This window comes from Xyrauchen texanus, chromosome 49, assembly GCF_025860055.1.
Source record: "Xyrauchen texanus isolate HMW12.3.18 chromosome 49, RBS_HiC_50CHRs, whole genome shotgun sequence".
Classification (NCBI taxonomy): Eukaryota; Metazoa; Chordata; class Actinopteri; order Cypriniformes; family Catostomidae; genus Xyrauchen; species Xyrauchen texanus.
Window position 1 is genome coordinate 8212566 of NC_068324.1, and position 15929 is coordinate 8228494.

At 42.3% G+C, this 15929-nt stretch overlaps 1 protein-coding gene across 3 annotated transcripts in view; it reads right to left on the minus strand.

The window, feature by feature from the left end:
• Positions 1-3248: 3248 nt before the first annotated feature.
• LOC127640056 (sphingomyelin phosphodiesterase 3-like) overlaps positions 3249-15929 on the minus strand; it is a 63164-nt gene continuing 50483 nt past the window's right edge. For all 3 annotated transcript variants that reach the window (XM_052122429.1, XM_052122430.1, XM_052122428.1), the window contains exons 5-8: positions 10075-10164; positions 7870-7933; positions 7624-7786; positions 3249-6852 (exon numbers count right to left, since the gene is read on the minus strand). In XM_052122429.1, coding sequence (XP_051978389.1) covers positions 6751-6852; positions 7624-7786; positions 7870-7933; positions 10075-10164 — 419 coding nt within the window. In that variant the 3' untranslated portion in view covers positions 3249-6750. The remainder of the gene's footprint in view (positions 6853-7623; positions 7787-7869; positions 7934-10074; positions 10165-15929) is intronic.

The following is a 15929-nucleotide window of genomic DNA, read 5'->3' on the forward strand; positions in this document are numbered from 1 at the left end:
TATATTACACTTTCATCATTCTACATTTAGGACAGAGCATGGTTCAGTTCAAGATAACTTCTCATATTCATTAGAAGACAAGGACCTCAGCAGGGCTTGCCAAAATGCCAGACACTCACAAGCTGATGCTTATTTAATAATATTTTTGTATGGGTTTCAGTAACAGAGTTGTTGCTGATGAGTCAACATGTGTCTGTTTACCATGAGTCCCTCACCATCTCCAGACATCTGCCAGTGCAAATGACATAAGTCAGTAGGCTTGTGTCAAATGATAAGAATTTAGGCTTCATTGGGTTTTTTTTTGTGTGGACAATATAATTATTTTTATTATAATGAGGCAATACCAAATAAGTACAGAATATTAGGTTATTGCAAGCTGTGTCTTTAATATTTAGAGTTATTACATATTCTTATTTTTGTAATAAATCTTTAGCAATATGCCTTTTTTTCCTCTGGACTGAAGAGATTTCATGAGAGTATGATCAAAATGAAGTTTGATCCCACTGGGGGCAGTCACGGCATCCACACCACCATGTCCCCCCTGTTTATGTCTGTGGGAAGATGCATATGTAAACACATTTAGCGTTAGATATTAGCTCTGGAGTATCTTAATTTGACCCTGGTTGTCAGCGTTTCAAGTGCAAGTCAAGTAATACTTTACAAAGAAAATAACTTAGATAATAGATGCCAGAGACAAACTGTCCCAGCAAGTATCATATCCTCTTTTCACTCTGCCCATGACATCAGTCATATTAATAGCACAATCTTCTTACAGCCTGTTTTTCTGACAGACTCTGAGCACTTTCGAAGGTGTAGATGCCACAATTTCTACAAATAAAGATGTAATTATTAAACAGAGCTGGATTTGAAATAAAACTATTTAACACAATGAATTGCTTATGCTACGAGATTTGTCACTAGTAGGCCTTTTTTGTGTACAATGAAAGTTTTGGACAGGACATGCTTGTTGGGACTCTGGGCTGATCTGGATGTGCTCTGTGTGTTTGTATGCTTGTTTCTGTTTTGTGATTGGGCACAGGGCTCTGTTTTTAATTATTACTAGCCATGTGCTTGCCCTCAGTTTTGGTACATGTACTGCCCTGGGTCTCGGATCCATCCAGTTCTAACTGTTATCTCTCCCTGTGTTGCCATCCCAGTTTTGTGCCTCCTCTGTATTCCCTCAGACCCTGTGGAGCAGCCTCCAAGCTCCTGTTCCTCCCAGCACCTCTTCTATCCCGAGTTGTGTTGTATACAACTCCGCACTCTCTTCCCTCAATGGTATCTCTTGTTGGCTAGTCCTCTAGTGGTTTCTACCCAACTCTCAGTGTGTTTGTGTGCCTCGCATATCCCTTAAATTCTGAGAGCCTCTGTTCTCATCTGCCATTTGTTAATTTGTTGACGGAATAATAAAGACTCTGTTACTGTCATCAGATTTTGGGTCTTCATCTCTCTCTACACTTCAATTCATCAAACCTGACAATTCACAGGATCATAAGTCTTTCATAGAAAACCATTTTTATTGCAAATGTTTGTGCTTTAAAATTCATTATAAGAATTTGGGGCTTTCTCAAAGGAATAAATGTCACTTTAGATTGGGTTATTCTCATACACTCTGGTTCTAAAATTTTAGCTTTTATATATTGCTAAGCAACATCTATCAATGGTAAATTCTGTATAGAGCTTACCATAGATATATGACAATGAAGTCAATAGACCTTATTCACAGCAGCTCCATCTTTGATTTTTGACAGGAAAGACAATGAGGCTGTGAGGGATAGATGTACAAACTCTTCAATTGTCTGGACGGCAGTTAAAATGTTTTTGGATCGTTCCTTTGACAAAACATAAAAAATTGATCTTTTCAAGAACATTCACTAGACAAAAAACTCCAGACAACATGAGTTGTGGAAAATCAGATGGGATCTAAGAGCTTTTTACAGATTTATATCATGCATGCCATTGAAGAGATGGTAAGTCTATCACTCACAGCCTTGTTTTCATTCACGTTAAAAATCAAAGATAGGGCTGCTGTGAATAAAGTCTGGAGAGATATTTTTGTGAAACAAACTCATCTGACTACATTTTAAAATAGAGCTGTAACCAGCAATTACGGGGCCAAGGACCCCAATGGCACAATGTAAAGTTTAGCAGATTTGTTTAGTCATAACACCCAATGGTATATTTATGAAAGTAGCTCAAAGTGAGTCGTTTGCCATTATTTAAAACTTTATAACATTTGTCCAGTGGGTAGAGCTAAAACCACATTTAAGTAGTATTGTCAGAACCCCTTCAAGCTTAGCAAAACAGAATAATGTGGCGATAAACTGGCTAGCAGACAAGAGGTCATTCTTTTTGAATGGATGTTGGTGTTGGAGATGCATCAGTATGCTAAATAAACTTTTGTGAGAAAACAGCTAATCACTTCATGAAGACTGCATGTCTGCTAATCTTCAACATGTTTTACACTAAACAATCCATTTGGAGCAAACTATATGTGGAGTTTACTATTATAAAATTGCTGTTTTTTAAAGAGAAGTCATGGACAATTTTGCAACAGGTAGATGTCAGGCTCTCCTAATGGAAACTTTATGATGTGTTTTGACCATTCGTGTATGTGTTATGAGCGTGCGATAGCTTGATGCGACTGAAAGGTCCAACCTTGTCAATCCTTTGAACATAGCCCTTGTCATTTGGATGTGATTAACCCACAGCTGCTTGTCAAAGTGGGTCCTCACAATCCGCCAGAACAGTTTTGAGAGCGGGTGCTACCAGGTATGTGTGTGGGCATCGCAGCCATTTCGGCCCCATTATATCAAATATTACACTTATTCTCCGGTGTCTCGTGGATGCATTTAATACAATTAGATACTTGCTCCAATCTTGCAAATAAAACTCTCCCAAAGCAGGGAGGTCATTCGATGAAAAGGCAGCTCGTAATGCATAGTGGATGGAAACGTGCAACGATTCTTATTTTCTTTAGTAGAATATTTCTAAATGTGCTTAAAAATGCAAAACATTTAGATGGAAACCTAGCTATGACTCACTTCCTGTTTGCCAATTAGTTCTTCAGCATAACAGTGTTAAAGCACAAAAATTCAATAGGTTACATTTATGAGGTTTCTAAATGTGATCTGAAGCAATTTTGAGGAAGATTCCACAAACTTTGTAAGAGGAATAGTGGGGAAAATCTACATGTGAATCGGTTCAAAATGGCAGAAAGCTGTTAAAAAAAACTTTATTCATATCGCTCTGCAGGTCCCCAGAATCACAACAGCAAAGAATTAGATCAAGTTTTTAAAGTGGTTTCTGTTATTGGCCATGTTCATCCACAATGTGTCTCGGTCACAAAACTGGTCATAAATGTTCAGGGTACCATGATACATAGCAAGTTTCGGTGCATGGCCCCTTGTGAATAATCAAACACACACTTTGAATCAAATAGGGATTTTTTTTGTTTGTTTTTATAAAAAGCAGAACCAAAACGCAGTTATAAAGAGCTGACATTGAGAAAGCGTTTCCCTTACCATTTTCCCCTTGAGTGCCTGACCAGCTAAAGCTTGTAGCAAGCAACATTCCTCAAGATTAACAAAGAAAATAAAAATAAAAACAACAAAGTATATAGCCTTGAAAACAATATATAGACAACAGTAAGATCTTTGTGAGAATTTGTGACGATTGATTATTTTACTACATACATAGCTACAACAGCTCTCCCTGTTTGACCCTTGATCTGTCGAGAGTTGACCTTCAGTATCTTTGAAGAGGATGGCAGTTTATAAATAGTGCTGCCACTATCAAGAGATAAATCTGTTCACCCCACAATACCTTATTAGCTTGTGTACTGGTGAATCTGAATACGGTTACCGCTAATTATGGCACACTGACCTGATCAAAGAACAACACGTGAGATTGTAAATTAGTACCAGGTGTATGCTTGCTGACTGGATCTGTTTTAATGCTGCGTTCCATCCAAAATCAGTTGTGGAATATTCCTACTCAATTTCTCTGACTTCCAACCATAAACGTAACCTGTTGTCCAATTCTCATAAGATGATGTATAAAGAAATAAAATGGTAATCCTGGCATTTGTTTTACAGGTGTACAATTGGTGTACCTCTCTCTTTGCTAAACAGGTATTACACGGCTCTCTGGAATACTTTATTCTGATTGGTTAATTACCCTGATTTCACATTGCATGTAAACACCGTTACCGGTTTTCTTACCGGCTCATCCAATGCCTGTTTATGTTTTGACGTAAAAGCAGATAGTATTTTGGAATAAGCAGATTTTTGGTAGTTATCAGCATATTGGTGCATGTAACCGCATTCATTTTCAATGCAAGTGATTTGTGATTAACAGCATACATTGCCCTGTGTGCCACCATGTTCACGGAATTCCATTGCACTTTACTGACAGTAGGAAGACTTTTCGAATTGCACAGCAGCATTATATTAAAATTAGCTCTGCTAATGCTAAATATGTTTATTAAGCACAAAGTATACTTCAGTTAAACGCGAATGCTAGGCATCTGCGTACAGGACGCATGAAACAAATTTCATTATAAGCAGGGTGCTCGAGCACTGAACGCATGCGGCCCAATTTTTCTAAACGTGTGTACTGTAAACTTGTATTATGGGCATGCGCCTGGATTTGTTTGCATTAATAAGTGGGTCCACAAGGTAGCAAAACTCACGGTTGAGCTGTTGCTTTCCCAAAGAAGCACTAGAATAAAATGTAATCACAGCTAAACAAAAGGAGATGAAAGTAGAATTAACAACAGTGGATGTTCAAGTCAAGGATGCATATGTAAGGAGGTCAGGACATACTTGCATTTGTGTAATTGGATTCTGAATGTATATAAAGACATCTTTAAGGGTTCTAAACTCCTGAAGAGAAATAATGTCACCTGTGTGTGTGTGCACAGTCAAATTAAGTATACTTTGAAAAGTTAAGTGTTCGGTGGTACGCAAACACTAGGTGTTCGTGTCAAAACCGGCTTTACATTTTGGAACTTTGACTCATTGTCCAGGTTTACATGCACAATCTTACATCATTTATGCTTAATAAGCCAACAACTTATAAGGACTAGCTGATGTTTTTTGATGTCTTTGGTGTGCATGTAAACACACTCATTGATCCATTATCGATGCAAGTGCTTGCTTATTAACAGTGTACATTGCCCTATGTGCCACCATTTTCGTGAATTCCGTTGCACTTTTCCAAGTAGCAAGAGATTCTGAAATGGAACGCAGCACTACATTGCGATCAGCTATGCTAAAGATGTTTATCGGCTTGCTGATTGGTCAATTAGTCTGTCAGTCAAAACAGGGCTGAGCTCTACTCTAAGGTTGCTGTAATCCTCTAACACAGCATAAAGCAGATAAATGCATCATGGGGAATGTAGTCATTTGTAAAAAGCACATCATGTAAAATCCATGAACAATAGTAAGAATAATGATAATAACAATAATAGCAATAATAATAATAACAAGACAATTGTAAAGAGTATAAAAGCAGTTGTGTTAACAGGTGAAAAATAGCTTTGGTGGGTTTAACTGGGGATTCAGATCAGCCATTTTTGGTTCTGTTGCCTGAACTCGGTACACATGTAAACATTTGCAGGGGACCACCATCTTGGCTCAAACATGTAAACAGTAACACTGAAATAGGAGGCTTTCAGGGCATCATACATCCCTTTGATGAAGCCACAACAATACTGAATTAGGGAAAAAAGTGTTGTTTGTGGGGGGTGCTTGTGTATGTTTTTGTGAAAGCTTTTTGAAGGAGTTTACTTCAAACATGCAGGCCATAAAATGGCAGTGCAATTAGAAAACATGCGTCTACCAACAGTTCAAACATTCGAAAGTTTAAAATTCCCACCAATTGCTAAGTATTTCCATGGTGCGCAGATTTCAGGATTTGGTCACTGTGTCCCAGCAGTCAACAAAGCATGAATGAAATGTTCTGACTGCACTTAATCGTTTGAGGTCAAATTAGTGTTGTATGAGGCCATACAATCCACCTAAAGTCTTAATCAGAACTGTATATCAGTATATAAACTGCCTAAAAAGATGGCTCAAGGCCTTTGAAACCTTAGAAAGACATTAGAAAAGAAAGACACTTTTGAGGGTCTGAGGGATAGACAACAGAGAAGTCTTGTCTTCTTGTTGTAGACTAACTTTAAATAAACAGATGTTCAGGTCTGCATTGATGACCAGTAGAGTCAACGTGAACATTTCCCATGCAGTACCTTTCCTTCGATGATTCTCCGGGTCATGGCACCAGAAAATGGACTTTGCCCCTTTATGCACCCCAGAGAAAAAGCATTAGAAGTGCAAATGTGAGTTAAATATTTCATTTTGTTCTTCAGTTCAGATGTAAACATGGAGAGTTCAGGAAAAGATGGAGTGTGAGTCTGTTGTTGTGTCCATGGCATCATCAAAATGTGTGTGTGTCCGAGTCTTTTAAGTATCATTGTCTGGAACGTCACACACTTGCATTCTGCTTTCAGATGATTGGTTGATTTCTCTCCTTCCTTTCTGTCTGCTCTCCATCTCAAATCATCCATCGTTTTTTTACGACTCTTCAACCATCTCAATCACTCAGCCCTCATCTGATGGGAAGCTTGACTAATGCTCCCTCCTGCTGTTTTTCCTTTCACTCAACTCTCTCTCTCTCTCTCTCTCTCTCTCTCTCTCTCTCTCTTTCGGTCTCTCCGTGGCATTGATTTTTTTGAATTTCTGCTGGGTCCTAAGTCTCCTCTTCACCGGTTGACACTAGCAGTCTCGCGGCCACTGAGAGGTGGTCAGTCAATCCAGCCAGTTGAGTGATGAAGCTAAACTCGTCTATATCCTGTAGAGTGCGATAGATCAAATCTTTAATAACTATTAAAAATAACAGCAAAAATATATAATCTGTAGATAGCAGTAGATTATACCACCATAAATAACTGAAACAATTGTGTGTGCTGCAGATAAACCTTCTAAGAGGGCAACTCATTCAAAGGACATGTAAATGCTATTCCAATGCTTCTCCATGGGATGGCAGCAAAGAGCTGAATTAATATAATGCTGAATGCTGCACAGTATATATGTACACTGTATATACTGCATTTTTAAAGAAAATATTATGTGAAACAGAATGCATTATACAACAATAAATGTTTCAAACAAGAGTATGTTACCTTTTGTTGCATGTTTAAAATTGTAGTTACTTGGATTTAGTCCATTTAGCTTTAAGACCAAATATAGTACTTAAAGAAATAACATTTATCAGGACAAAACAGACCAAAAATATGCACTACATAGATTTTTGTCCAATCAAATGCTCTCTAGAATAAGAGGCAAGCTGCAAAATGTGGTTCATGGCTTCGACATACCTAAAGTCAATTGACTATTTAAAAAACAAGGACAATTTGGTCTGTTCTTTCCAAACAATCAGAAACACACCAACAAAGTAAGAAAACTGCACTTAAGCGATTTCATGGGGTCTTCAGTTCAGCAAGTGGCATCCAGTGATTTTGGAAATAACAGTAAATTTATTTTTTTTGGAACACACGTTAGTGGTTAGTCATATTTGCACAAGAAACTTGATATAGAAAGCTGATCTTTAATTACAACTCACCACTTTCCAGTCCTGTTGCAGGCCTTCCTCTTTATACAAGATGTAATCGATCCTCCTGCCATTGCCCTTCAGGGGGATTTTGCGCCCCTTCTGGCTGGGACAGTGGTTCTTGCTGGCGGGGAAAACCAAGTACTCTTTCCGCCCTTCCTCATTCTCCATCACTCTATCAGACAAATGCAGTATGACTGAGTATGTACCATAAATGCATAGTCTTTGTATTTGTGTGTTTGCGTGTGTTCAACTCACTTTTGTAAGCTCTCTGGTGAGCTGACTTCCTCGTCGTATAGCCTGCTTGTGTCCAACAATGTGCCTGTACAAATGCATGAAAATGTGACAACACAGACAAAACAGGTTTTATTTTTAAGTTGTAGATGTAGATAGCTTTGTTTGAAGTGAATTTATTACTGTATTTTTGTTTAACACACACATTGCTTTTTTTTCCTTTTTTTATCTTTTTATTACAAAAATTTGTTTGAGATCAAAAGTTAATTGGCAGCCCTCCAGCAGTACCGCAGCAGACCCCCTGTTGGGGTCATACATCCCTTCTAAATTACCGATTCCATTTTTGATCACAATAGCACTGTATATAATGTACTGTCACCATACTGTATTTATAGCATTACAGTATGAATACTTAATAGACCCTTAAGTCACTTTGTGAAATCAAGGTCCCTTATAAGCCACGCCTAGAGACAATACCCACTGGGACCACCCGGGGTATAACACACCATTAAAATAAGCTCAAGGGGAAACTCTATGAGTCAAACTATAGTTCTGATACATACAGGATAAAGCCATTATGAGTTTCTAAGGTTTTGACTGGCCATCCACATGAACAATTTTCTCTGTTCTGTTTTTCGCTCTTTATACTTCACTGATCCAAGCATGCAAGTTAGTTAGTTCCAGTACTTTCCAGAGGTCAATATTCTAATGAAGGTACTAGTTGCGGTCTGGCTGAATATCTACGGGTTTCTAAAATTTCTTTAAAATCATTGAATTAATTGTGCTAGTACAAGGTTAATGAGACCAAATCCATAATACCAAATAATTTTTATATTAAAATGAGGATGGCCCGCTCCAGGTGGACAGTTCAGATAAGAGAACATAGCGAAGATGCAGTTGCCATGCAGAGCCAGGCTCATTCGATGGACCGCTCTGGATGGAAAGTTTAAATAAGAGAACATGTAAACAGCATAGGAAGCTGTTTGACATGGATACAGCGTTGAAGCAGCCAGTTGCGGAAGCGGCTTCACGCTATGATAACTGCTTCGGCGAACAGAAATTAGAAAGAAAGACAGAGTAAACATAGCACTTAAAGTGGTAGCGGTCAATGCTGCAAGAACACATGCGCTAATGTGATAGCTTCTGTTGAATTACTAGATTATTTCGATGGAAGAGCTGTTCTGATGAGGGCGAATGCTTTGCAGCAAAGTAGCATCTGATGATTCGAGTCTCTCGGAGCAAATGGGTGGGGCCAAATGCTGGAAGGCTCAATGCCACGTAGTGGTAAGCAACTGTTTATATACACTTGCTCTGGCAGTGTGTTTGGTCGGATTAAATTAACTAGCTCTTCCCGAATTATATTAATGAAACTCCATTTCTTTCATTGAACACTTGTTTTTTTTAATGGGATTTTTTTTCACATACAGTGAAAGTGAATGGTGACTGAGGCGGTCAGTTCCTAACATTCTGCATAACATCTCCTTTTATGTACCATGGAAGACAGTCATACATGTTTGGAGCAACATGAAGGTGAGTAAATTATGATAGAATTTTAATTTGAATCCATCTTTTTGATATAAAAATTCTGGTTTTCTCTACTAAAATAAAAAAGTGCCTCAACTTTTTTCTGAGGTTAGTTGATGAAACAGATTGTGCTAAAAAAGAGAAGTGGAGCACGCCCACAAAAGCACCCACTAAAATCTAGTGTCATTGAAGGCCTTCACTCCGTTAGCTCTATTTCAGAAGTGGGGCTGGGCAAGAACTTCTCTCCCGTGGTCTAGCGCCAGCTCATCTAGTGCACCATCTGTGACTGTGGTGAGACATCTAATTTAGCTCTGACATGAAGGCCTCTCCAAACTCTCACTGAAATAGAGACACGCTCAAGCGGTGTTCTTGATTTCTTTGTTGAGTTTTTCAGATGTCCTGGAAGTGACAGCTATGTAGTTGTTTGCACTAACATGTTCCTAACATCTTGCACACATTGATTTTGAAGTTTCCTGGGTATTCTTCATTTAGCAGATGCTTTAGCAGAAGGCCGTAGATCACAAATCACCCCTTCTTTCTGGCATATAACCTTCAATGTTTGTGTTATAAGTTGTTTCAGACTGATATATCTATCACCAATTTTTGGACATAAATATTTTTGAGTGAATTTTGGATGGATGGATGGATAGACAGACAGATCTTTTTATGACATTATCTGTAACAGATAAAAGGTGTTGAACTTACCCAAAGCCCATGGTTTGTCCTCTCCAGGACCAAGACGACAAGGGTCTTTATAATGAGTGAACAGAGAGTGCTGCTGTTCAAGCTTATCCTCTGAAAGAAAGAAAAAAGCATTTCAAAAAGGGTTTAATGTTGCCTCCTTCTGGTCATACACAAACAGACAGTTCAATTCAAAGAACACATTTTTAACTTCATCTTGGAAAAATCTAAATCATATAATAATTTGAAAAAGGATAGCTCTTGCTATATAATCTGATCGGATAAGAGTTCAAAACTGTTATAAAATGGTGTTATATACAAACACCTGTGACTACACATCAACTGAAGTGTTTATTAAAGGTGCAATATGTAACGTTTCATGTAATATTGGTATTTTTTTGCCAATGTTTGAACAGCTTGTAACGCAACTTAAAAAATGTGCCCTTCCCAGACTTCCTAGTTTGCCAATTAAAGCCTGTAGACTGATTTTCATGCGAAGGGGGGCGGCACGCTTTTGCCAGGAAAATCCAAAGGATTCTGTACATTGTATTAAAATATGTAGCTAAATTCAATATAAAATCTTTTAGTATGTGAAATGTTATTTTATTTTATTATATATTGTTTTATATGATTTTAACCACATTTGAGATATTTGTAAATATCTATGTAGCCTATTCTATCTACTAATGATGACTAGTCAGTGCTTGAAATGTCTTGTCAGCTGCACATTTTTACACAAAATTTGCGACATTAGACCTTAAAAATTCAAATACAATTCCAAATTGAAGTGCTTGTACTAGTGCTTGTTAAACTGTGGCCATGGGAACATTTACAGTGTGACAGCAAAACACTTTCATTTCACCTCATGGCATCTTCATGTTAAGGTGATAGTGGGTAGCATCATTGGAAGAATTTTTTTCATTTTTTTATTTTATTACTTACATTTAATTCACTTTTTAAGAGCCATGAAAGTTTTGTTTCAGTTTTTCCAATTATGTAGATTTTTATTTTGAATTCAGTTTATGAAAATGTTTGTTTTTAAATACATTTTAGATTTCATTTAGTTTACGATAATAACCTTGACTCCCTCCTTTATTAAAAAAAAAAAAAGAAAGAAAAAATCTGGGCTACAGTATATATGGCACTTGCAATGGAAGTGAATGACGCCAGTCCACAAATGGTAAAATACAATGTTTCAAAAGTATTGCCACAAAATGTAAACATTATATGTGTTAACATGATTTTAATGTGATAAACTGCTTACTAACCTTGTCTGTGTAAAGTTATAAAATATTACAACTTTGTTTTCATGACAGGGAAACGTCTCGGTTATGACTATAACCCTTGTTCCCTGAGAAGGAGCGAGACACTGCGTCGTTGAAAGCGACTCTTTGAGGAACGCTCCTTAGCGTGCGCCTCTGAAGTATGAATGAAACTATTCCAATCTTGATTGGTGTTAGCGTCATGGCGTAACATGTGACGGCATAACCGGATGCATAAAAGTGGCGCCGGCACACATACACATTAGCCTAGCGATGAAGCAAGCCGCTCTCAGGCCTTGAGGGGCGTGGCAGGGCGACGCAGTGTCTCGTTCCCTTCTCAGGGAACAAGGGTTATAGTCATAACCCGAGGCGTTCCCTTCGAGGGAACTTCGCACTGCGTCGTTGAACGACTCTTTGAGGAACGAATGCCCACTAGGCCACGCGCCGAAAAAGGCCTGCCCTAGGGTGAAACTGAACTCAGGCACTCAGCTAGGGCGAGAGCACCGTCGCCAGGCGTACTAGGGAGGTGCAGACTGTAAAACCTGATGAAAGTGTGCGGGGTAGCCCAACCGGCTGCCTCACAGATCTCCTGGAGGGTACTCCCGATAAGAGAGCCCTAGAGGGCGCCATGCCTCTAGTTGAATGAGCCCTCACGGCCAAAGGTGAAGGCAAATTACGCACCTTGTAGGCGAGATAATAGCCTGAACAATCCAATTACTAATGGTTTGTTTCGAGGCAGGAGCCCCTTCTTAGGTGACCCAAAACACACTAACAGTTGGTCCGACCTCCTCCAAGAAGAGGACCTCTCGAGGTAAGCAGCTCAAAGCTCTGACAGGGCAGAGCAAATGGAGCCTCTCTTCTTCTGCCGACACATGAGGTGGAGGATGAAAAGCCTGCAGGACCGTGGGCCGTGCCGTGTTAGGCGGCACCTTAGGCACATAGCCAGGTCTCGGGTGTAAAATGGCTTTAACTCCGCCAGGGGCAAACTCCAAGCAAGCTGGCGTCACTGCCAGGGCTTGAAGATCACCCACCCTCTTTAGAGAGGTAATAGCTAAGAGAAAAGCCATCTTGAGCGTCAGGTCCTTGGGCGAAGCCGACTGAAGGGGTTCGAAGGGGGCCAGGGATAACCCTTCGAGAACCACCGCCAGGTCCCAGGCAGGAACCCTGGACCTGGTTGTCGGTCTCATCCTCCATGTACCACGGAGAAAGCGAATGACCAGCTGGTGCCTCCCCAGAGGCCCATCACTCAGTGGTGCATGGAGCGCCGAAATGGCAGCCACGTACACCTTGAGTGTGGAAGGGGAGAGACCGCAGAGAAGCGATCTTGAAGAAACTCCAGAACTGAAGCCACCGGGCAGTTAACTGGATCTACTTCATGTTCTCTACACCAAGTGGAGAACACATTCCACTTGAGGCCATATAATCTCCTAGTAGGCGGAGCCCTAGAGCTAAGTATGGTTTCAACCACCCCGCTGATAGACCAGCATTTGGGTACTGAACCCCCTCAGGGGCCAGACCCACAGTTTCCACAGCTCTGGGCGAGGGTGGAAGACTGTGCCCCCGCCTGAGACAACAGATCCCTCCTCAGAGGAATCTGCCATGGCGGAGCTATCAGGAGTGAAATTATGTCTGAGAACCATACTCGGGCCGGCCACATGGGGGCAACCAGAAGTAGACTGATGCCCTCTTGGCGGACCCTTTCCAGGACTCCGGGAGCAGAGCGATCGGGGAAATCGTACAGGCGAAGCCTCGGCCAAGCCTGTACCATGGCGTCCAACCCCAGTGGGGCTGGATGTGAGAGGAGAACCAAAGTGGACAGTGGGGCGTCTCTCGAGGCCGAACAGATCCACTTCTGATGGTCCAAATTTGTCCCATATCAACTTCACCACCTCTGGATGAAGTCTCCATTCCCGGGCCTCAGCCCCTGCCTCGACAGGATGTCTGCTCCCTGATTCTGAACCCCGGAATATACATTGCTCTGATAGACAGTATTTTCCCTTGGGACCAAAGAATTATCTGATCGCCAGTCTGCACAGAGGCGCGATCTGAGTCCTCCTTGTCGGTTCAGATAAGCTACCACTGATGTATTGTCGAGCGTACTAGGACATGGTAACCCTTGATGTCTGGAAGGAAGCTCCTCAGAGCCCTGAACACAGCCAACATCTCTAGACAGTTTATGTGCCAAGAATGATGATGGTCCTGCCACAGACCCCTGGCAAAGCGGCCGTCCATGACCGCGCCCCAGCCAGTGAGGGAGCGTCTGTCGAAGCGGTTTTCGGCGACATGGCGCTCCCAACACTGGCCCTTGGGACAGGAACCAAGGTTTCTTCCATATTAGCAGAGAGCGAAGGCACCTGCGGCGTTACTCTGATTATCACGAAATGGATTCCGCTGGGGAAAACCCTTGGCTTTCAGCCACCACTGGAGGGGCCTCATGTGTAGAAGGCCCAGCGGTACAATGTTGGATGCAGCTGCCATGAGGCCCAGCAGTCTTTGAAATTGCTTTACAGTGATGGCCTGGCCTAGCTTTAACCCGGACACCATCAGCCATAAGGGACTCGATCGTGCAGGAGACATGCGTGCCTGCATCGTAACAGAGTTCCACACAACGCCAAAGCGTTGTGCACTGGGATGGTTGTAACACACTCTTTTTTGTGTTGAGTCTCAACCCCAAACTTCGAATGTGGCCAAGAGCGACATCTCGATGCCGAACCGCCATTTCTCGAGACTGGGCCAGAATGAGCCAGTCGTCGATATAATTCAGTATCACGGATGCCCTGAAGTCTCAGTGGAGCAAGAGCTGCATCCATACATTTGGTGAATGTGCGGGGAGATAGTGCTAGGCGAGCGGAAGAACCCGATATTGGTAAGCTTAGCCCCGGCGAACCTCAGGAACCTCCTGTGACATGGAAGGATGGATACATGAAAATAGGCATCTTTTAGATCTATCAGTGACAAACCAGTCCTCGGATCTGATCTGACTCACGATGACAGGAATAGTAAGCATTTTGAACCTGAACCTCCTCAGAGACCGGTTCAAAACTCTGAGATCTAAAATCGGCCTCAACCCCCCATCCTTTTTGGAACTATAAAGTACCGGCTGTAAAGACCGGACTCCCTGTCTGAATGATGAACACGTTCTATGGCCTCCTTCAGCAGCAGAGATTGCACTTCTTGTTCCATCACCTGAGCCTGCTCGGAACCACTGTAGTCTGCACCACCCCAGAGAATTTGGAGGCGGTGCCCGAACTGCAGTCTGTACCCTGAATTTATTATATGCAGGACCCATGCAGATATGTTGGGAAGATGATTCCATGCCTCTACAAAATCTACTAAGGGAACCAGCCTCTCGAGGCTGGTCTCGAGTGTTTTTGAGCACTGTTCTCGACTTCCTGAAGCGGGATACCGGCAGGATTTGGTCGATACAGTGCTTGTGACCACAATTGATGTGTGTTTTTTATTTTTTGACCTGAGCGGCACGGTGTGCTTTAAGCTGGAGATTGGTGTGGCCCGAGCGTCAGAGGCGGCGGAAACCAACACCGATTTCCTGAGGACTCGCTCTTGAGAACAACCTCGGTTGCTCTGCAGCGGGGGCAGCCCTCCGAGGTTCTAACACCCGGTTAGGACCTCTTCCCAAGCCCTCCTAGCCTTAAGGGCGTCCCTCAGGTCGGCCCCTGGCTGGAGGGCTTCCGCTGAGGCGTTTCCTCTGTTGCCAAGCTCCTGGAGGAGGGGCTCTAGAGGAAGCAGCTCTCCTTTTGCTCAGCGCGGTCGCGAGGAGCTGACTGAAGGCTGGGGCTGATGTGTTTGCCCCACCCTACTTGACTTAGACTTGGATTCTACGGGGAGAAACTGCTTGAGCGCCGCAGATTGTTTCCTCGCCTCTTGAAACCTGTCGACGACCGATGTAACGGCGTCGCCGAACAGGCCAGAGGGCGAGGCGGGGCATCAAGCAAAAAAGCTCTGTCTTTTTCTTTTATTCCCGATAAATTTAGCCACAGATGCCTCTCCGTGGTCACCATAGCTGCCATAGAGCGGCCAATAGCGCGAGCCGTCTCTTTAGTTGCCGGAGAGACAGATCTGCGGCTCTCGCGCAACTCAGCGATATCTTCGGAGTTGGCCCCTCCCCTCGTCTAAGTCTTTCAGGAGATCGGCCTGATACGCCTGCAAAATCGCCATTGAGTGCAGGCACGAACCAGCCCGACCTGCCGCCATGTAAGCCCTGCTTATTAATGCAGATGTATCTCTGCAGGGCTTACTAGGCAGCGCCGAGGTTTTAAGGGAAGATGCCGACTCAGGAGAGAGGTAACCGGCTAAAGCCTCCTCCACACCAGGCATCTTCCCATAGCCCATATCCCGTGCCCCTAAAGCGTCGCTGTAATCGACCACACTGGGGGTGGAGACGCGGGACCGAATGTGGTTTATCCCACGATCTCGAGATCTCTTTGTGGAGATCGGGAAAAGCAGCAAACCCGGCGCTGGGGTTGTGGCGTGCTGCAGGAAGCGCTCGTCTAATTTGCTTCCGGCGTGCGTTCCTGCTCATTTTGTGGCCAGCTAATGTTAAGTCTGGCCACAGCACGCGTCACAACCTGAATCAGCTCCTCAAAAGCCTGGCCGAAA